Source organism: Acomys russatus, chromosome 1 (genome assembly GCF_903995435.1).
Source record: "Acomys russatus chromosome 1, mAcoRus1.1, whole genome shotgun sequence".
NCBI lineage: Eukaryota > Metazoa > Chordata > Mammalia > Rodentia > Muridae > Acomys > Acomys russatus.
In genome coordinates this window covers 22801641-22825023 of record NC_067137.1, presented here as the reverse complement: position 1 = coordinate 22825023, position 23383 = coordinate 22801641, and the positions used below count along the sequence as shown (strand labels likewise).

Genomic DNA, 23383 nt, shown 5'->3' with positions numbered 1-23383 from the left:
AAGCTGCTATGAGCATAACTGAGCGAATGTTCTTGGTCTATGCCCAGGAGTTGTATAGCTGGGTCTTGAGGTAGCACTATTCCCAATTTTCTGAGAGAGCACTAGATTGATTTCCAAAGTGGTTGTACAAGTTTGCACTCCCACCAGCAATAGAGAAGTGTTCCTCTTTCTCCACATCCTCATCAGCATGTGCTGTTACTTGAGTTTTTGATCTTAGCCATTCTGATGGGTGTAAGATGGAATCTCAGAGTTGTTTTGATATGCATTTCTCCAGATTAACAATTAATAAATGGGACCTCATGAAACTGAAAAGCTTCTGTAAGGCAAAGGACACTGTCATCAGAACAAAGTGACAGCCTACAGATGGGAAAAGAACTTCACCAACCCTGCATCTGACAAAGGGCTAATATCTAAAATATGTAAGGAACTCAAGAAATTAAACACCACCAAACCAAATAATCCAATTAAAAAATGTAGTACAGAGCTAAACAGATAATTCTCAACAGAGTAATATCGAATGCCCAAGAAACCCTTAAATAAATGCTCAATGTCCCTAGCCACTGTATGCTTTTAAGACTGTTTACCTTGTGGTCGACTTCTAGCCTCCAACCCTACTGGGCAGGTCAGATTTATGGCTCAGGTCTTGTTACCTGGCCTCAAAGATCTTTACTTTTCTTAATTTTTTTTTTAAATTTATAAACTAGAAAAAAATTTTGAAACACACTCAAAAATCATATTGGTGGTTTCCCATGATTTGGGAAAGATGAAAGAAGAAAGCGTAAAGATTAAGATAAATTACAGCTCAAGATGATAAAGTTGATGCAGTCTTTGTATCTAGGTTCTAACCATTCTTGAACAAATAACATCACTTTTCATTTAAAAATGATTAAAGGCAGACATGATGGCATACTCCCATCATATTTTGGAGGTGGAGGAAGGAGGATTACAAGTTTGCAGAAAGATCTGTCTGTCTCTAGACCAACTTGTGATAGGCAAGCAGACCTTATTTTGAAGAACACAACAAAATAAAAATGACAGCAAAAAATGACTTACAGTTTTTGATAGAGATGAAATTATCAAAGATTTTAACTTTAATGTATGCTTTAAAAAGATTCGCCATTTCATGGTATAAAATGGATAACACCAAAACCAAATAGAAGTAGAATATTTTCTTCTCAGCTTACTGATCTTCAACATCATTGAGAGACTTGGACTGTTAGAACTTACATGATCCTAATAATTAACTCAGTGCAGGAATTTTAGTTTCTAGAAGTGAGAACATGTGACATCATCTAATTTACTGCATATGAGAGCAGCTTCTTAATAGTACCCCTGCTCAGTGGACAGAAGGCTGCTGCCACTAACAGAGACCTTACCCTCCATGATCCAGCACTGAAGTTCTCATTCAAACAATATAGATTTTTCCCCCTAAGGACAGAACAATTGTATTGCCTCATCTATGTGACAGTTTTATGGTGCTGAAAGGAACAGTCCCCAGAATACTTGTCTAACTTTGTTGCCTGTACCACAATTCCTTTGATAGTAATGATCCTTTTAACAGATGGGATTTCTATAATTATTGCAGTAATTGTCTGCATTAAAGAAGTGTGCCTAATGGCAGCAGCCCTTTCATGAAAGAAACCCAGCTACATTATTTAAAGGGAATGGAAGAGTAACGTATTTTGAAGATGACTGCTTATTTGTTATTATATAATTATTATTATTATATCACATGGTTATTATGTGGATACTTAGTCATTATTATATAGAATATTATTATAAGAATCAAATTGATGGCACAAATTTTACATATATCAAGTAGATTGTAGCAAGTCAAACAATCATGGACAGTCTCTGGTGTCATGGTTCTTATTGCTTGCTCAACATTTTTCTGAACAATTTGGATGTATTTGCTTCAGTATGGAAGACTCAGCTTTAGAGAGACAGTTACCTAGATGCATCTTTCTTTCTTTCTTTCTTTCTTTCTTTCTTTCTTTCTTTCTTTCTTTTCTTTCTTTCTTTCTTTCTTTTCTTTCTTTCTTTCTTTCTTTCTTTCTCAAGAAAGAGTTTCTCTGTGTAGCCTTGGCTGTCCTGGACTCACTTTATAGACCAGGCTGGCCTCAAACTCACAGAAATCCGACTGCTTCTGTCTCCCAAGTGCTGGGATTAAAGACTGGCTTCCTTATGCATTTCTACTTGTCCTAATAGTTGAATATGCTAGATTAGAATCAATGTATGTAATAGATGTAAAGTCATTCATTTAATTTTAATATTTAGTTCTTTGTCAATGGAAAATACGCTATTAAAAACACCTGGGAGAGGTGGCATGAACCAGTAGTGAGATGAGACTATTGGAAACACACAGTCTTCCTGTGGATTAATGGGAACAGGGTCCCTGGTGCTGTACAACCAAAACAGAGCATCGTGGTCACACTGTAAAAATGAACACGAGTTCTTAGGTCTTAATTAGTAGTACTAAGAGTTTTCTGGTTGGTGTTTACATACATACATATACACAAATGCATGTGTTTGTACACATACATAGTAAGGTGTGTGTGCTTTACGGCTTTTGTACTCTGGCAGTGTGTGTATTGCAATATACTAATGGCCTTTAGGTCTCATATTACTGTCAGCTTATTGCCTCTTTCTACCCTTCGTTCTGCCCTTCTTTCCCCTACCATGTCCTTTCATTCCACCTCCTGACTTCATCATCTGCCTACTCTTCCTCCTCCCTACTCTTTGTTGTTTTCCCTTTGTTTTCAGTTTATTTATAAAGAACCTGGATCATTTATCCTATAGTTTCCTATAGGCGGAGCTTGGATTACTTCATTCTGTCTGTCATTTAAACACACTTTGCATACTCTGTATGAACTGGTAATTTCCTCTAGAAGTTTGTTCAAGTTAAGGTTTATTTGTCTGGCAAGAATATTTCTTAAGGTAGGATATTTTCTTATCAAGAGCTCTGTAATGTCTGGCTGTTGCTTTCTGTTGGTGCTGAGGATTCAATTGGGGCTTTATGTATGCTAAATACACACTGTACTACTGTGCAAGGCCATCTTTTATATACAGCCTTTAGTGCTCTTTGTTCAGATCATTAATTTGTTAAAAGTTACAGAAGGAACGGGGCATGACCTGTTACGCCAGCACTCAGGAAGCTGAGGCAGGACAATTATGAGTTGCAGGCTAGTCTGAGCCATATAGTAAGTAAGATCCCCTCTCCAGTGTTAAAGAAGAAAAGACGTTGTGAAGTTGTACATTCTATTACTATCTCTTATTAGCTTAGGGTTTTGTTGCTGTGAAGAGGCACCATGACAACCACAGCTTTTATAAAGGAAAGCATTTCACTGCCGCTGGCTTACATGCAGTTCAGCAGTTTAGACCATTATCATCATGGTGGGAAGCATGGCAGCATGCAGGCAGACATGGTGATGAAAAGGTAGCTGAGAGTTCTACATCTGGATCTGCAGGCAGCAGGTAGAGAGGGTGACACTGGGTTTGGTGTGAGCATTGGAAAGCCCCACCCACCCCTCAGAAGTCCACATTTGTTTAACAAGAACACACCTCATAATCGTGCCAGTCCCTGTGAGCCTGTGAGGGTCACTTTCATTCAAACCACCACAGATTACTTCTTTGAATATGAGACATTCCTGATCAAATAGTTGATAATCATGGGTTTAAGAGCTTTAGGAAGGATAGGAAAAATACTTAATATTTTTCTTATTAACTGATTTTCAAAATGAATTTTCTAAAACTAAATACCGATTTTAAAAAGTATCATTAACTCATGACTTTTAAAACAATTTGCTTTGTTTTTATTCAGCATGTTCATTGTTGTTATTGGTGGTTAAATTGACCTATCTTGCTGAAGTGACCCCAAAGCCTTTGATCGCCCCCCAACCCCCTCTTTCTGGCATGATTAGGTGTCTCAGGCTCACCTTGTCCTTTTCATTCTGGGCCTCAGGCTAGCCTTTTCCCTTCTCTTTCCATTCCTCCCGGGTTTAAACTCTTATAGGAGAATTGCTGTACTTTGCAAAAAACGTCAGCTGTCTTTAGTCAGTTGCTGAGCCAGGCTCTCCCAGGGCTTAGGTATGCCTTTGGTGGGGTTCAGTTCGTCTACCAGGCAAGCTTAATAGCCAAACTCTTTTTTGTTTGTTTTATGTTCCTCTGTTTGGTCAGTTTTTTGTTCCTCCCTTTACTTGCCTCTGGGCACGAGCATGCTGCCTTCTTTAGTAGTTGTGGGCAGAAATGGAAGCATCAAGTCCTTCATAGCGTGTGCTGCTTCCTGTGGGGACACTGAGTGAGCAAAACCAGCCGAGAGGTGATTGTGAAAACTCACACAGGGCTCTGTTACGATAGTAAAGCTTCCATTTTTCTAGGAGGAACAGATATTTCTTTATCAAGCAGCCAGACTTCCTGTGTTAGATTGGATTCTAGACACAGGAGACCCCAGACAAGAGTTTGGGTATATGTAAGTTGTCTGGGAGGTGATTTCTGGAAGCACAGAAAAGCACTGGTACTCTGGTTTCTTCCTCTTGCCGTGGTAAACATCATGACCAAAAGCAGCTCAGGGCAGGAAGGGTTTTTGTGGTTTACAGTTCATCATGAGGAAAATCGAGACAGGAACTGAAGCAGGACCTGAGGAGGAGACCCTAAAAGAACACTGCTAACTGGCTTAGGCTTACAGTTTCCTTGTGCAGGCCTGGAGCATCTGCCTAGGAATGGCGCTGTGATATGGGCTCAGCTCTTCCTTCTTTGTCAATCATCAATCCAGAGAATTGCACAGACATGGCCGTAGGCTAATCTGATGTGGGTAACTCCTCAGCTGAGACTCCCTCTTCCCCGATTGTATCAAATTAGCAATAAAAACTACTGAGGAGGAGAGAAAGGAGGCGAGGGCCACCACTGTGGGAGGCTTTCCTGCCTAGCTCGTTGCTGTGGTAAGTGAGCTTAAATCCACTGGACACCCCCGTAGCTGTATTGAACTTGCCTGGAATTGTTCCAGGGTGGAGCAAAGGAGTTGGTTATAAATCTGTTCTTAGGGCCTTCACTGTCAGACAGTTCCCTCTCTCTCTCTCTCTCTCTCTCTCTCTCTCTCTCTCTCTCTCTCTCTCTCTCTGCCCCTTTGCAGGCTGACATATGTGCTTGAGCTGACTGACTGACAGCTAGTTCATAGGACAGCTAGCTCCTAGCAACAGCATCTTTCTTAGATGGAGGGGGAGAGGTCAGGGAGAGAAGGATGTGATTTTGCTTCTGAGGGACCATTTGGCAATGTCAGTTTTGGTATTACAAGTGAGGGATGAGAAGAGTTCCTGGTCATGTGGTGGGTAGAGGCCACGGATGCTGGTAAAAGTATAGAACCAGCTTCCACAGCAAAGAAGTGTCTATCCCCAGATGTGGACAGTGGTGGACTGGGAAACACTGACACTGGTGATAGCTCTGGAGAGCTTGTGAGTGTCAGATAACACTGGAGTGGAGTACTTTCCCCCTCCCCCCACATACACATGTGCACACACTTCCATATCTATAAATTTAAACCTGGACTCTGCATATGAGGGAAAACATGCAATATTTACTTGTGAACCTGGCTTATTTCACTTAGCAGAATGGCCTGTAATTCCATCCAAATTCTTGAAAATGTCATAATTTCATTTTTCTTTACAGCTGGATAAAATTCCATTGTGTTGTATATGTACCACACTTTCCCTATCCATCCATCTCTTCCTGGGCATCTAAACCAGATGCTTTTCTGGACAGGAGAAACATGAATCTGCAAATAGCTCTGAGGTGTGCTGACAGGTGCACCCACATGTGGCACAGCTGTATGGTATGGAAGTTCTCATTTTAATTTTGGAGGGCCCTCTATTCTGGTTTCCAGAGTGATGGCTCCAGCTGATGCTCCCACCTGCAGAGCCTAAGGCCTTTTCTTCCCAAACCCTCACCAGCTCTTGCTGCCATTTGTTTCCTTGATGATATCCATTCTGACTGGGGTGAGATAGATCTCAGTGCACTATTAATTTGCATCTCTCTGTTTTTAAAAATGAAATCTACCTATAAAAAACTGGAACAATTATACAATGAATATCTGTAAGTCTTTCATATAATTTATTGGTTGTTAACATTTTGCCATTAAAATATCTCTGCTCACAGATATGTATTTATATGCAGATTTGAATATACCGTTAGATCTGTGCTTTTTCACAGAGCTGTTTTTAAAATAATCTGAAAATATGTTCATATTTCACCCCTAAATACTTTAGTCTATATTTTCCAAAGAAAGAGCAGATTTTAACCAGGGCTGCTGTCATCATAGAGAAATTTAAATGGTTGCAGTGATCTTTCATCTGTGTTATGTTTTTATTTTATTATTTTATTGCGATGGGGTCTCACCACATAGCTAGACTGGCATCAAATTTCAGCTTCCTGAGTGTTGGCATCATCTCTGGCCCAATATTTGTATATGTGGTCCACATTCACACGTCCTCAGTGTTCCCTAGCAATCTGTTAGCTCCCCTGTAGGTGATCTAGTTAAAGAGCAAACACTACCTATTGCTAATATCTAGTCTTTAATCTAGGGTAGCTCTTGTATGTTAAATTTGTGTTTTGTTCCTTATAGCATTAGCAGTTTTAGAGAGTCCAGGCTTGTAGCTGTCTAGACTGTCTCAATTTGATCTGCCAGGGGGAGGGGTTCTCTGCAGGGTTCATTTAGGTGATGCTTTTGGTCACACTGTTGGAGTGTGATGCCCTTTCCTGTCACCAGTGCTCCCCTTTGACCTTGTGCTTCAGTTTAGATGGCTTCTTCCAAAGCTTTTCAATACGAAGGTAATTCGCCCCCCCCATTGCAGTTAATTCGTCATTTATGAAGTGACTTTGAGACTGTATACGATTCTCTAGCCACGCTTTGTTGGGTGGTTTTGGTGTGCATTGATAATCCCATTCTGAATTGCTTATTTCCACCTGTTTATAATTGTTTTAAAAATATTTGTGTCTTAAGATCAGATCTACTAGGTCGCAAGGTGTGTTGGTACTTTGTGATATAGGTACGAAGTGCTCCCCAAAAGGTTCATATGTTGAAGGCTTGGTCCCAACTAGTGATGCTAATGAGAAGTGACTGGATCATCAGTGGGTTAACGCATGGATGAGTTAATAGTTGAAGAGCCTATCAAGAAAGAGACAGAGCCTACCTGGAGGCACTGAGTCATTGGGAGGCATGCCTCTGAAGGGTATTGCTTGTCCCTGGTCCTTTTTTTCTGGCCACAGGTAAGTAGCTTTCTCCCATGGTGCCATTCCCTCTGTCTTGCTGCAGTCTAAAACAGTGGGTCCCACTAACCATGGACCACAGCCTCTGAAAGCATGACCTAGCATGATCGATCTATCCTTCCATATGCCAACTTCCCCAAATACCTTGTCACAAAAAAAAAAAAAAAAAAAAAAAAAAAAAGGCTCCCAAATACAAGGGTGGATTCTCTTAACTCTTTCTGTGTCACTGACACTACCAACTATAGTATATATGCGTCATAGCTTTTGAGCGATTGAGTGGACTGGTAATCTTGAGCAAAAAGCCTTGTATCCCGTTGGTTGGACCCAGATCTTTCTATTTGCATGTTGCTTTTCTTCAGCTTCCTCAGGCATTAGAGGACTTAGTCTCTGTTTGTCCCCCATTGCTTTCCATTTTAAGACTATTTTCAGAGAGTCTGCTGAGCGGCAGTCTCTTTTTCTTCCTTGTAAATGCAAAGCTGTGTAGTATGGTTCTGCCTTTCCCGAAATGTGCTCCGTATTGGATCATTATCCAGGCATGACTCTAACACTCAGGAAGCTGAGGAGTATGGTCGATCCATCCAGACATTGATGCCAGTCTGAGTTACATAGTGAGAACCTGCCTCAATAAAATAATAAATATAATAAAAGAAAGCCAAGCTTTTAACCTCTGTCACAGTGATGCTTCCCTTATGGAAAGTGAGATGTAAGTGTGGAGTAGTCCCGAAGTTACACTGAGGCAAGGGTCTGTGAGAGTGAGTATAAAGATCAAATCACCGTGCGCACACCACGTCCTGACTCTGATCCTTAGCACTGCATGAAGAAGATGACAATAGCAAGGAACTTGTGCTGGTTTCCTTCAGATTGCTATTCTTTCATGAAAGCGATTATTACTGATTTGTTTTAAAAAAATAATATTTAATTTCTAACTACTTCTTAAAAGTAAAACCATCACAGATGATTGAGACAGTTTCTTTTATTTTTTTAATGAGGTCACTTGCATTGCAGTCATTAAAGAAGAATTGGTAATAAATTGTACTAATGAAACAGCTTGTGAATATGCATTAGGAGATTACGAAGACTAAAGCTTTCTGCAGTAGAATATTCATTGCTTATTAAAGTAATGCTAATTTATAGCAATTGGCTTAAGATATTGTTATTTTATGCCTTGAGCTATGCACACTAAAATATGGGTTAAAAGTTCACTTAGGACGTAGTTTAGCATCTGAAGACAGGTCATTCTGCTGTTTGTCTCATTAGGCTGAATTTCTTAGAATCAGTGACATGGTGGGGTCTCTCAGACGTACCTAAGGATCCGGTCTCTCAGACGTACCTAAGGATCCGTAGCTTAGTGTTGTGAAAACTGTCCATTCTTCCTTCTGCCTGTACCGGGACTGGACCTTGCGCCTGACACGTGTTAGATGTGTACTTTGCCACTGAGCTACATCCTGAGTCCTCTTTTTATTTTGAGGCAACATCTTGCTAAGGTGTCCAGGCTGGCCTTGCACTCATGATCCTCCTGCCTCTGTCTCCTAGATGTTTGGGATTGTAGGCATGGACTGTAACCCCTGACTCTGTAAGCTGCTGAAAGATACCTTTCTTATTTATTAATTATATTTATCATTATCGTTATTATTATTTTTACCAAATGGAGATGTGATAGGCATTGTCAGTGAGTTAGGGGCTACCATGTAGAATGTTGCTAGCAATGTATTTAGCATTAGTGTAGAACATTAAGGAGGAAAGTGATTTATAGGTATGTTTCTCTGTCTCTCATCTCTCCAAGGACTCACTTTGGCCCGGACTAGCCCAAGACTCACAGTTCTCCTGCCTCAGCCTCTCAAGTATCACAGGCAAGCAGCACTATACCTTTTCCTTTTCAATGTAAGGAAGAGCCTTCCCTAGCCACTAATGACTGCCCAAGAACACGATGTGATGGCTGATGGAGTGAGCATGTTTCCCCTGGAACTGGCTGTGGAGAGCTGGGTGGCTTTGTCTTACACCTTCTTTCATTCCCTTTACTCCCTTCCTCCCTAGTCAGTGCCTGTTCTCGTACCATCCAAATAGTCACTACTAGCTACATGTAGCAGGGGACTCTGACATGTGACTAATCAGAATTGAAATGTACTGTATGAAATACATAGCAGATTCTGAAGTGTTAGTATTAAAAAGAATGCCATGCATCTCACGACTTCTATATTGATTATCAGGTGTAATTATTTCATCTTGTCTAGTGACTAAGTATATACATGCATATACATGTTTATATATATATATTTATAAATTTAACCATTAGCCTTAATTATTTGTCCAAGATAGGAAAGAGTAAACTCTCCACCTCATCTTTCTCACCATTTGCAGCTAAAACCCCAGAATACAGCAAGTAGCTGAGGACTCTGAAGATGGAAAAGCTATTGACACATGCAGCAGTTTAGCTCAGTCTCACATGTCTTAGAGCCAATTGAAAGAAGCCCATTGAAGGTCACATGTAGCTCTGCCTTGTTTGATGTCCTCGAAAAGTGACATTAAAAGGACAGAGAGGAGAGAGGAGGCTGTTGTAGTTGAGAGGAAGTAGGAAAGTCTAGCTGTAAAGGGGTCGAGTAAGGCTGGTTTGAAAGATGACAGAATTATTCTGTGCCCTCATGTTGGTGATACTGTACACAGATCTATGTGTGATTTGCAACTTCTGTAATGTGAAAAAAGCAATTTTACTACGTATAAAATGGAAAAAGCTGAAGTTGAATCCCACTCGTTTCCATTTTACTCTTTGGTGTGGTTGCCAATGAGTCTGAAACTGGTTGCTTGTGTTATTATTTGTGCCATGCAGTGCTTCGTGGTGGAATGCCAAGTCTCGAGAGAAAGATTTGCTCAGGGGAGGTCATGTAACGAAAGCAAGGGCATAGACGGCCGGAGTCTAGTTGCCCTTATTTGCGTTGTTCTTTCCACAAGCATATTTCGAGGGTCTAATACATGAAGATTATGTATCTCTCAGATGTAATTCCTTACAATTGATTTTCCTTCCTAGTAGAAAAGAAACTGCTTTTCAGGATAAAACACACCCTGTGCAATAAAATCAATTAGCACATTAATCATTATTCATCAGTGATATCTTTCAATTTGTAGGCAAAATGGTACTTGACAAGATGTTCAACAAACTTCAGATAGTATCCTTGGGATTCATATTCAGGTTCACAATTATTGAATGCATATTATTGTTTAAATGTTTTTTCCCAAGATGATTAATTCATCTATGGATGCCTGAAGGTGATGTTTTGGTTGGGTTTCTTTTTGTCATCCTGATACAAGCTAGAGTCGTATGGTAAGAGGAAGCTCAATTGGGAAACAGATTGTCTTCAGATAAGTCTGTGGGGGCAGTTTTGCTTGCTAATTGATAGAGGAGAGCCTCGCCTCCTAGGGGTGGTGGCACTCCCGGACAGACAATCCTGGCTAAAGCTGAGCGACCCATCAGGAGCAGGCCAGTGAGCAGCATGCCGCTGTGGCTTCTGCTTCAGTTCCTTCCTCCAGGTCTTGCCCTGATGGTGGACTGTAACCTGGAAGCCAGGAAAACCTTTCCTCTCCAAGTTGCTTTTCGTCACAGTGTTTGTGCAGCAGCGGAAATGTAAATGTGCTGGGTGCTTTCCAGGAGAGGCCTGGCCAGGCTGTTGCTGATTGAGCTAGGAGTGCCAACCCCAAATGGCAGGTGAATCTAGGGACATTATGATAGGCTGTCTATGGGTAGGTGTAAAGAAATTGAAATGTAGTGAGGGCTAATTTAAAATCCTGAAGTGGATTCTGAAATTCGGCTGTCCCATGAAAGAGTGAGGGGTGTGGAGGCCAGCAGAGGTAGGGAAGGAAAGGTCTTCTGAAGTTCTACTTGGCAGGAAGCACAGTAGTGCCTAAAATGCATTTCAGTTTGCCGTGGTATTTAGCACTAGAGGGTGCGTATCTATAGTGAAGACATAGCTTTTTCTCCTGTCTAGTTCTAGACATTATCCTTGAGGAGACGATGGGTACATTCAGAGATGGGGAGCAGCATGATAAAGGGACCGCGGCCAAGTTAGACGAGGAAGAGGTGACTCATGGCAAGGTAGAGAGACGTCACAAGAGCTGCCGTCAAATAATGTAAAGGTCAGGACATTAAGGAGAAATTTCTTTTATAAACTCCTATGAACAAGTGGATAGAGGTTTTTTTGGGGGGTGGTGTGGGATTTAAATTTCAGCATAAGGAAACACCTTGTAGTTAATTCTAAGAAATGATCCTCCTCTCTAGTGTTCTGTAAAACTCTGTACCTTATGTCCGACTTCCATCCTGAGAATGTCCTTCACGCCCGTGTTTTTGACCTGAGTGTCCCTCCTCACACTTAGGTTTGTAGTTACTAAATATTTAGTGGGTCAATTCATAAGAATAGTGTGAATTGTTTACACTTGCTTACAGTCATTCCTACTGGGAAGTAGACAGAGTGGCGTGGCCAAATTTTACTGGGCTAGGAGTCTGTGGGACAGGCTGTGTTTCTTCTGCTTGGAGTCAGGTTAAGACAGAGGGTCTGCTTGGCAGCTCTGGTGACTGCTCCCCTAAGATGCAATCGATACCTTTGAAGATTGTCAGGTGCCACAGCACAGGTGTGGAAAACTGCCTTGTGCCTAGATTTCTGGGCATTCCCAGATGTGTTACACTGGGGAGCAGTTTTGATGCACATCTGGAAAGAAATATATGCAGCATTAGTCTTTTATGGTAGACTAGCAGGATTCAGAAGTTAATGTCAAGGCTTGAAACTGCTTTTGTTGATCGGTGCCTGTAGAGCTTCTAAAGTCTAGGTGTTTCCTTGTTCTCGTTCCTTTTTAACCTCACCTCGCATCACCTCAGATCCTATTTTTATTTCTTTGTTCTCCTGCCTAGTCTTCGTTTTCATGACAGGTGGAAGTAAGCAGTGCCCAAGTTACCTGTGCTCAGTGCTCCCGTTGTCTTCTCCAGGGTGAGATAAAAGGAATCACAGTGTTATTGCCTTTCCCTATGATTTGTGTATGTCTTTGTGTTCCCACCATGTTGGCCTCGAGGTCAGGTGCTGTGCTTTCTACTTCCTGTATAACTCCCCAGGTGTCCAGTGAGCGCATCTGTGCAGAGGGCGTTTTTAATAAATGTTCTTGACTGATTTACTCACTGTTCTCCACAGCAAGAACACAGTGCCCCACACTCCTTCAAGGAGCCCACTGAGCATCGAGGCAAATGTTTCTGAAGGTCTTCCTTTGAGGCTGGAAGCTCAACTCTGAGAGTCAGAAGAGTGTGAGATCTCAGAAAGCGTTTAAATGGCCATGTTTGTTTTTAAAATAGTCATACAGTATTTTTACTGTATCTAATATAGCAAATACTGCTCTGCTACATCTTTTTCAGAAGATTCTTGCAGTTTGGGGTATAATAGTTTGGTATACAATATTTCTCTTTTTGAGAAAAAGAAACAGCACAGCGTGGTGGCACACGCCTTTAACCTGAGCACTCAGGCTGCAGAGGCAGGCGGATCTTTGTGAGTTCAAGGCCAGCCTGGTCTACAAAGCGAGTCCGGGACAGCCAAGGCTACACAGAGAAGCCCTGTCTCAAAAACAAAAAAAAACAAAACAAAACAAAAAAAAAACCAACAACCAACCAAAAACAAACAAATAAACCAAAACAAATAAACAAAAACCAAACAACCAACCTCCCTAAACCCAAAACAAAAACCTTTACTGTGAATTTAGATGATTTTGGCTGCCTTAAATAAAAATAAAATTGTAATGACACATTTTTAGCATTCTTTAGAACTCGCTTTTAAAAAGATACTTTTAAGAAAGTTCTTAAAGAGTCAAACTATTTATATGTACTCATATCATAAAGGTGTTCTTCACTTTCAAAAAGGGACCATTGTAGAGTCTCAAGTGTAGAGCTCTTAAAACTGCACTTTCAACAGGATTTTATTTACACAATATAGATTTACCCACAACCACTCAGTAAACACTTTATAATTTGTATTTAAGATCATATTTCTTGAAAGTGGGGCAAATTCCTTGTATCGGATTAAGAAACAGCCTTATTGAATATAGTTCGCATAGCATGCAGGTCACCCTTTAAAGGATGCGATCCACAAGGTTGTGCAAGCGTCGCCGCTAGTTCTCCATCTCCATCGCTACAGAAAGGAAACCGGAGTCGGTGTTCACGCTCGTTCTCCTACCCCCAGGCACACGCTAAGCTGCTTCTGTTTCTACACTTGAACATTCTGAACATTCATGTAAGTGGAGCCATAGAGTAATATATACGTGACCTTCCCTCGTATTTAAAGCTTAGCATTCATGATTTCAAAGTTGATCTTCATTTTAGCATGTATAATAATTAAATCTATCCCTCTGTCTCTCTACACCTCTTTTTCTGTTTCCCTTTCTCTGTCCTTTGCTTTGCCTATCCTTTTCCCTTCTTGAGTTGATGGGCATTAGTTGATATGCTTTGGGTTCTTGTGAATTATGCTGGTAGAGCATCCACGTGCTTGCTTTTGGGTGGGCATGGCTTCAGTTCTCTTGCCGTGTCTAAGACAGGGCTTGCAGACTCCGGTGCGTAACTATGTTTAACCTTCTGAGGAACTGCCAGGCTGTTCATATGCATCTTTGTTCATTTGCTTTTCAAGACAGGGTCTTTCTGTATAACCTTGGCTGGCCTAGACTTGCTCTGGAGACCAGGCTGGCCTCGAGCTCACAGAGCTCCACCTGCCTCTGCCTCCTGAGTGTTGGGATTACAGGCATGCGCCACCACGCCTGGCTTCAGATGCATCATTTTACATCCCGCTAACTATGTTCTAAAGGTGTCCGTTTCTCTGTAGCCTCTGCATTGTTTGCTATTGTCTGTCTTTTTACTATGGGCATCCCAGTGAGCTGTGTGATGTGGCATCCCAGTGAGCTGTGTGACGTGTCATCCCAGTGAGCTGTGTGACGTGTCATCCCAGTGAGCTGTGTGACGTGTCATCCCAGTGAGCTGTGTGACGTGTCATCCCAGTGAGCTGTGTGACGTGTCATCCCAGTGAGCTGTGTGACGTGTCATCCCAGTGAGCTGTGTGACGTGGCATCCCAGTGAGCTGTGTGACGTGGTATCTCATTCTGATTTTGATTGTACGTCTCCCTTGTGTGTCACTGAACATCTTACGGGCTTTTTTGTCTATTTGTAAAAGAAGAACCATCTCACAACAGTCTTTACCCATTTAGAATTTAAGAAGGCTTTTTATAACTGAGTAGTAGTATTCTTCATATATTCTGTATGCTTTCTGTATACCTCTGCATATTATTTATCATATATGTTGTTTGTCAAAATTTCTCCCATTTTACGGGCTTTTTACTTTCTGGCTAGTGTTCTCTGAAGGACAGTAGCTTCTAATTTTGATGAAATCTGAATCATCTTTTGTTGGTGTTATTGATTAATTCGTTTTTGGGTAGAAGAAACTACTAGTGTTTTCCAGCAAGACAGAGCCAACGGAATGTACAAATCTACAAGGGATATTTATTAGCATTAAAAAGACCCAAAGGGGGAAAACAAAAGAAACACATATAGACACAGAGACACACACATTTGCAGACACGAAAGTCCATAAAGACACAAAATCTGAAACTATACTGTATCAGGCCAAAGACCTGTTGGGGGTAAAAAGCCCAGACAAAGCAGTATGAGACAAAAATACTCTCCAAAAATACCATTGAGTTTGTTTTGCATGTACTGTTGAGCATGGGGGTCTGTCCTTACGAGTGGTTTGTATCCCCAGTGACATCCCTTGGAGAAGACTCTCTCTCTCTCTCTCTCTCTCTCTTTCTCTCTCTCTCTCTCTCTCTCTCTCTCTCTCTCTCTCTCTGTGTGTCTGTGTGTGTGTGTGTGTGTGTGTTAGAGATAAAGCTTTTAGGTTATGGGTGGTAGCTTATGCCCACTTCTCCTCTCATCAGTGAGACTCCATCTAGCTTAGACCTGTCCAGGCTCGGTGTATGCTGCCACAGCCTCTGGTGTTTTGGCTGTACATCAGTCCTGTTGTGTCTAGAAGTTTCTATATGTCCTTCTCTCTGGCATTACCTGAGCTTTTGGAGGATAAGTATTTTTGAATTCAGAGGGTGGGTCTCAGTGTCTCATGCTTAGGTCCTGCTTATTATAATTTTTAAAATTAATAGAGCCATAAGACAAGTCTTCAGACTATAACCAATACTCAAGCAGCATTATAGCCAAACAATGTTGATGAATTTCAGTGATAAATATTTTGCAGATTTATGAGGGTAGGCATTGTGTAGGAGAAGGTAATAGGCGTGTGCTCCTGAGCAGTGTAGGAGCCAGGCAAAGGTAGTGCCATTTGAAGTGGATGCCTTAGTATTTGGAAGGCGTTGAGTAGATCATAATGACCAGAATAGGCAGTTGGTATGGCTTGCAGACTGACAGCAGGGTGGGTAACTAGGGAGGAACACCAATTTTGGAAGCCATAAGTACCAGTTTGTTTGCCTTTATTGCAGTGAACAAAGAGAATTACTGCAATTTTCTGAGTTGCAAGTTTTCAGACAATATAGTACTTTAATAAGACTTACTTGGGGATTAGTATATACTGTGGGCTGGAGAGCAGCTGGTACTAGGCTGCTATATGAGAGGGTATGATTGAGTTATTTTAGGGTTTCAGTTCTTCATTAGCAGAATTCTTTGGTTTTAGTGCCCAGTGTAGTTCCCTAGAGCAAAATTCAGTTCTGTATTCAGTGAAAGTATGGGTGTGTGGACTGGGTGATCTGGCCTTGGATAGAGTTGTGAGCAGCAGGGAAAGTCCACGCAGTTGATTTGGAGGAGCTATAGAGGCTGCTTGTTCTGTAGAGTATGAGAGCCTGGACCACACAGTCATCCTTGCTGAGCCTTGTGTGAGATGCCTAGTACATAGACGTGGAAGAGCTCAATTTAGAACCGAGTGCGCAATGTTTCATTTTGGGTAGCATGACGTAAATGTTGTCCTTTGAACAGTGAAAGTGAGTGGACTGACAACTGTGTTGTGTGCAGAAGTTGTGTATGTGCACAGAAATATACACACCACGAAATACTTAGAGCCCAGTATGTGTTAGATTGTCTGCAAACTAATTTGCCTATTGGAAAGTATTAGCACAAAGATGAGGACTGAAGTTTTGTGTGAGAAGTGAGATCACAGGAGCTGAATAAGGAGACAGAGAGGGAACCGGAGACCTTACACCACTAGTGTGCTCAGAGACTCCACGTCTTGCTTTGGGAACAACAGCGTCACCAACATGACACTTGTGTATGGCTTGTCGAGTTACCTGTCTGAACGCCAGACATGGTGCTGAGCACACTGTCTGTACTCAGGTACTGACAAAGCAACTGAAGGTTGAGTGGTCAAAGCCTTTCTACGATCTTTGAGTTTATAATAATTAGGGGACCATGAAAATCTAACTGGGGTCTATTTGACTTCAAGCCAGATGCTTTCCCTATTATTTCAAAGGTATGTGTGTTTAATTTCTACAAGGCATGGGCTATGTTTATACAGAATCAGTTTTCAGGAAAGGCTCCTTAATTAGCAGGCAGTGATTGGACAGTTGTCTTTCCTGTAAAAAATAATCAGCATGAGTACTGATGGGCTGCTTCTACTTTCCTACTGGGGTGTTGGTATTCATAGTGCATTGCATTTTTTGATTGCTTATTGTGGATAGTAATTTCAAAGAGGATATCAGTTCTTTTATCTGAAGAATTAATCATCCAGAAAGTACTTTGCAAATTTGTTTCTTAAACTAAATATAAATTTCTTCAAGTTTTTCTGATGCATTCTTTGGAGTGTTTGTCCACTTGCAAGGGAATAAGAAGAGCCTGTCATTTTCCTACATTTCAGGGGACATAATTTTCAATGCTCAGTACCCAGAGCTGCCCCCTGATTTCATCTTTGGAGAGGATGCCGAGTTCCTGCCAGACCCCTCTGCTCTGCACGTGAGTACTGCAGGCTTGCTCTCATGGCCTTTGTTGAGAAGAAAACAAAGTTGGCATTTGGTAATTGCTTAGTCAGATGTGGTTTTCCCCTTTTGTGAAATAAATGCAACTCTACATGAGCCAAATTACTTAAAGAAGAGAAGTTTGTTTGTTTGTTTGCTTTCGTTTTTGTTGTTTTTTTTGTTTTTGTAGTTTTAGTTTGGAACCATTTCATATTAAGTCTGCACTATTGATTGAAATAAATTTTTTTTAAATGTAAAGACACATTAAAGACATTTTCTTTGTTTCAATGTAATAGTTCATGCCTGTCGTCAGTTTTTCAGTGTTCGCTAACATTCAACAAATCCTGGTTAGAAGAGTGTTTTTTGACTTTTTAGGAATGTGTGTGTGTAAGAAGAAGTGGCAAATTTGGATATGCACATGCATTATCTTAGTGTCATCGCAAGGGGAAAGACTATACTGAATGTTCTGTATTAAGCCAGACCCAAACTAGAAATTGAAATATATTTCTGGAATTAAAGCAGGAGACTTACTGTCAGGGAAAAGAGGTCTTGGTACCTGTCAGAGCACACAGTTTATGTGACAGTTGGGCTTATGCATAGTTGATGAAGAACGGGTGCCATTTTGTTTAGATGTTTCTTTCTTTCATTTGCCAAATTCAAATCTGCTGCAATAGCTGCACTCTTTAAAGAGGTTTAATTGTTGGTTGAAACTATTTCCTTAGTTTGTTTTCTGGATTTTTTTGTTTGTTTGTTTGTTTGTTTGTTAAAACTTTGTGTGTAATAGTTTGATGACTTACTTTGAAAGTCTTCCACTCCCCCATCTCTCATTTAAAGGCAAGGCTCTCTAGTGAAACCTAAAGAATTACATTACATTTTCATACAGCTGTGAGAATCCTGTTGGCATGAGTTTGTTGTAAGGTTCTTAATAATTGTACATAAATTTTTGTTTGATTAAAAATAGTTTCTAGTTAGAAACCTAGAAGCCATGGGGTTGGTATTTATCCCATATTAAAACCTAAAGGCTCATCCGCAGTAGATGAGCCCGAAGTATTACTGTATAGTACCTCCTGGTCTTAAGTCTGCCCAGTGGAGGGAGGCATACACCGGATGCCAGAGAAACCTTATAGCCCGTGTCCCTGGAATTTACAGAGGGTGATCAGAGAAAGCCTTGTAGAGGACGTGGTATTTGTCTTCATCCTTCAAGAGTGAAAGAAAAGTGGGAAGTACGAGAATTTAAGTAGGTGAGTGACTGAAGAAGATTGGAAGAAGCTGTGGTTCATATAATGTGTTATAGGCAAGGGTTCTGAGGCAATGTGCTAAGCTGCACCTTCATGTAAAACAGCTACTAAGGCTAGGCGTATTTGGCGGTGTCTTAGTTAGGGTTTATATTGCTGTGATAAAACAGCATGACCGAAAGCAACTTGGGGAGGAAAGGTTTATTTTACTTTACAGCTTTTAGTCCATCATCCAGAGAAGTCACAGGGAGGCCCCAAGGCAGGAACTTGAAGGCGGGAACTGATGCAGAGGCCATGGAGGAGTGTTGATTATTGACTTGCTATTCATGACTTGCTCAGCCCGTTCTCTAACACAGCCCAGGCCACTTCCTCAGGAATGGCACCGCCCACAATAGTCTGTGCTCTTCCGCATCTGTCATTAAGTCAAGGAAATGCCCCACAGGCTTGCTTATAGGCCAGTCTTAGGAAGGAATTCCCTCAGTTATAGTCCCTCCTCCCAGATGGCTCTGCTTGTGTCCAGTTGACATAAAAGTAGCCAGCGCAGGGACACTGGTGGAGTGCGTCAAATGCTGGGCCAAGAGCCACTGAAAGAACAGAATGAGAGCCTGATGGAAATATGTTTCATATGGTCTATGAAGGAGAAATCTAAGATCAGAACTGACCGTTTTTGAGATAAAATCTAAGGCAGAGAGAAAGCATTGGACTCCGCAAGAGGGATCACAGGGCTAGAGAGGATAAAGAAGAGTGTTCAAGCCTGTTTTTGGAACTGACTTTACAATTTGCAGTGTATGCTTCAGTATTGGCAAGCGTGGTGAATGGAGAATTTACGAGCTAGAAAGGGCTCTAAGATTCATCTTATTCCACTCTTCTATTTTAGTACTGAAGAAACACTTGTAGATTTATAGAATTCTGTAGCAAGCTGATATGGTAATTCCACTCTTAGGATGATGTTTCATCCCTGAGTGAAGTTATCATACATGCTTTTGAGAAATAAGCTGAAAAAGAACAGTGGCGAGAGGAGGAGGAGGCACAACCCAAAGTGTACTGGATCCAAGAGGAAGACTGCAAATTCCAGCGAGCACTTTCCCCCTGGTGATAGTGATTAAGGGCATCAGGAAGGCTTACTTCATGGACCAGTGGGTCAGGCAAGCCCAACGGGGCCATCAGAGCACATTCTTAAAGCTGCACACTTGATATCTGTCTTGTTGAAACACCAGGACAGGCTAATCTGTAACCCTGATCCCCAGCAGCCATTTCTCTAGGCACAGCTATCCCCAGGGGCTTGTTGCTCAGTGTTAGCATGCTAGCATTTAGTTGTGTATCCAACCCAGACTTCCTTCCTCTTCTCTTGGTGCATTTGTCACACAGACTTGGGTACGTGTTGAGTGAAAGGTAATTGTATCTTACTACCTGTGGGGTGGGAAACAGGACCAGTGTTTGAACGTCTCAAGATTTTCTGCTAGAAGTTAGCAGTACCAAGCATAGAAGGGGAGTTTGCACCCTCACAATCTGGGACCATAGCCCAAAGTATGTCCTTTGGCAAGTATGGCATTTGCTTTAAGTTATGGGGCTTCAGCATTAAAATTCATGAAAAAAACCCACACCTGATTCTGTGACATGTCTATATTTCTAATGTAAAAATATATTAAATTGTAATGGTTAAGGAAAAATAAATTCTCCAATAAACCAGTCCAGCCTGGGAACATAGTTTTAGAGAATTTATTGTATTTACTTAAACTTGCTCTTCTCCAAGAACTGAGGTGGCTTAAATAAGGGACTTGGGTACAAGTAAGAGAAGTCAATGCGGCTTCTCAGTCATCAGCTGGGGCTCCTCTTCTAAGCTCAGACTCTTCACTGAAGGAGGTGAGCTCTGTGAGGGGTCAGCTGTGGGAAACACTCGCCTCTGTACTGGCACCAGGAGCATCTCAGACAGCACAGAATCAAAGGCCTTACTGGCCCGTGCTTCCCAAGTCCAGATGCACAGTAGAATAATTTGGAGAACGGGCTATGGCTATAGCTTTCCCACTAGACCCGGAGTTAGGCAACCCGAGGACGTCAGTCTTCTGGGCTGTGCTCATCTCTCTCTGAGCTGTGGTGGGAACCATCGACTGAGCTATTCACGAGCCGCTCTAGCACAGCATCCTTTGCTTTTGCTCAGGATTTTGGGTTCTTGGTTCTATTTTATTGGTCTGAGTGTGTATGTTTCTAGTAGTGTCACACTGCCTTCATGGCTGAGACTGTGCAATCAGCCTGGAAACTGGGAGGCGGTGGGACTTTTACATAATTGTTCTTTAGTGGACGGCCTTGACTATTGTGGGTCCCTTGTATTGTGATATAAATTTTAGATCTGCTTGTGAATATCTGCGCAGAATCCAGCTGGGATTTTGATAGGGGTTATGCCAAATTTCAGGTTAATCTGGGCTTTGTTGCCACCTCACTGAAGTCAAGTCTTCATAATTAGGAGCAACGTGAAATGCCTTTTCACTTACTTACACTTTTTTTTTTCCAACAATGTTTTGTTATCTTGGGAATATGAGTTTTACACTTGTGCTCTAGTTATTCTTTTTTGACCCTGTTATAAATGGAGTTGTTTCTTATTTTAGTTTCCGGTTTTCTATTGTGGCAATGTAGAGATACAATTGATTTTTTAAAAAATATTGAGATATATTGTGACACCTTACAGTATAAGATTTTAGTGTAAGATTTTTTTATTTTTTCCTACTGAGCAAAATTTTCTTACAGATTTTTTAAAGCTTTTTTTCTCCCTGCCATTTTGAGGCAGACCAATATGTTGGGGAAGCTGGCTCGGTGCATATTTTGAGTTGAGATGTGATTATAAAATGGTAACATGCCTTTCCTTTTATCTCAAAACTAAGTGTAAAGCATTTCCTAAGACAAAAATGGAAACAGCCTTGTAATTGATTCAAGAGCACATTGGAAAGTTGTATTTAAAGTTAACAGTAGCAAATTCTAGAATGACCTTATGGCTTTATATTGTGTAAACTAATAATCCACTCATTAAACCATTTAATTAGCATTAATTGAGAATTATGACACAGAGCTTCAGTTGACTGATCTGATACCTGGGCCTGGGTAGTGGGGCAGAAAGACCCCAAAGTTTATTTTATAGCTTAAGAAAATTATAAAAATAGACCAGTATGCTGTAGCGGGAAGCATTCAGATGGTTTGCGGTGGTCAGGGAAGTCATCCAGATCAGTTTGGGGATTCTCAGTCCTTCATGCTGCCCCGTGCTCAAGGACTTTGCCTGTTCGCTCTTTTGCTTCGCACCTTACACCAAAACGTTTGCTGGTCCAGAGTCGGGTCTGCCCTGCAGGCGGCTTTGCCAGGGCTCACTAGTTTCTTATGTTCCATTCTGCTTGTATAGGCCATGTGACACATTGTATGTAAGGCAGGGACTCTTTGAGGCCTCCATTTACTGCTGCTGTTGCTGCTGCTGCTACCACCACTACTAAATAAATCAACAAAAGACAAATTAGTGAAAACCCTACCTACTTGTAGCTTTTGGTTGTGCACTGTGTTCAGTACTGCATGATATGGAATTGACCTCGAAGAGGCTGATTTAAGAGGTAAGATATAGATACAGGAAAACACATACGCGTAGGTATTACATAAAGGATGAAATAACTGTCACAAAGAAATTGTAAGGCATAGTTAAATGGAGGTTTTACATACATATGTACATACACATATATGTATATAAACACACAAGCATGTATGTTCTCATTGTTAAGGCCGAGCTTCCATTATAATGAGAAAGAATATTCTCATAGGTTGGCATTTGTGTGCTGAGACTAGGTGATGGTAGTTTATGTGGCTGTCACCGGTTAGCTTCTCCAGTCTCACCTCCTTCCACACTGCTCTTTGCTGCCTCCCCTCCAGCTGCATCGGCCTCTTCACATCCCAAACACACTGCCACCTGAGGCCTTATCATTTGCCACATGCTATTGTCTATCGTTCTTCCTGGAACTCTTCTCCTGGCCACCTGACTAGCTTGCTCTCCTCCTTCCTTCAAATACAGTATCAAAGGGCCTCCCACGACGTTCCCACACAGAACTGTAGCACGTTTCATACTCTCTGACCTCTACCACACTCTCTCCTTGTCTCACTTACTACCATATCATAAGTTTTAGTTGCTTATTTGGCAGCTGTCTCTCCTAGGTGACCAACCTCCCTGACTTGCCTGTGACAGATACTTGTAAAAGACAGAGTGTTGCCCTTCTCTTTCCCAGAGTGGAAGGAAACGTTAGCAGAGAATGGGTTGGTTTTGTTCGTTACTTGAGATGTACACTACATGCTTATTACAGCAGTAGGTTTCCTCTGAGGATATACAGTCATAGCCTTGCTGATTTCTAAGACTAGGATGTATACTTTTGATACAATTACAAAATATTAGGAAAAATTTTATTGTTAGAAGAAGTTGGAAGATGGAAATCAGTTACCAGAACTTCTAAAGCAGTGCTCTTCAGCCCGGTCTTGCGACACTCTGTGGTATGCTCAGCAGCCTCCAAGGCTGTTTTGAAATTCTTTTCCCCAAAGTAATAATGATAATTCATTTTAATTCAAAATAAAATTGCATAAAGAAGGAAAGTTGGACCATGAATTTGAATGAGAAGAGCACGTGGCAGTTCTAGGAGGATGAGAAAGCAGTGCTGTCTGACCTCCCGGCTTGAAGGTGAGGTTGCTGGCACAAGCTCTTCAGGGTAGTGACGCTAATGCCACTGACGCTTAATGCCACTGTTGCTAGTGATTGTTCTGCTTGCATTGAATATGGGTTTGCTTGGCCATCTTGTTTTTCTTCCTTTGTTCCTCACAGTGCTGTCTACAGGATGAGACGTTTTAAATAGGTCCCTTAAAGTGGCTACCTGTCCCTGTGTACTTGAAATATATGTCACAATGTACAGATCTGAAATGGACTG

General features: G+C 41.3%; 1 protein-coding gene across 1 annotated transcript in view; it reads left to right on the top strand.

Annotated features, from left to right (window-relative positions):
• Positions 1-23383, top strand: part of Babam2 (BRISC and BRCA1 A complex member 2) — a 391205-nt gene that overhangs the window by 79041 nt on the left and 288781 nt on the right. The window contains exon 4 of the mRNA XM_051170891.1: positions 17115-17209. Coding sequence (XP_051026848.1) covers positions 17115-17209 — 95 coding nt within the window. The remainder of the gene's footprint in view (positions 1-17114; positions 17210-23383) is intronic.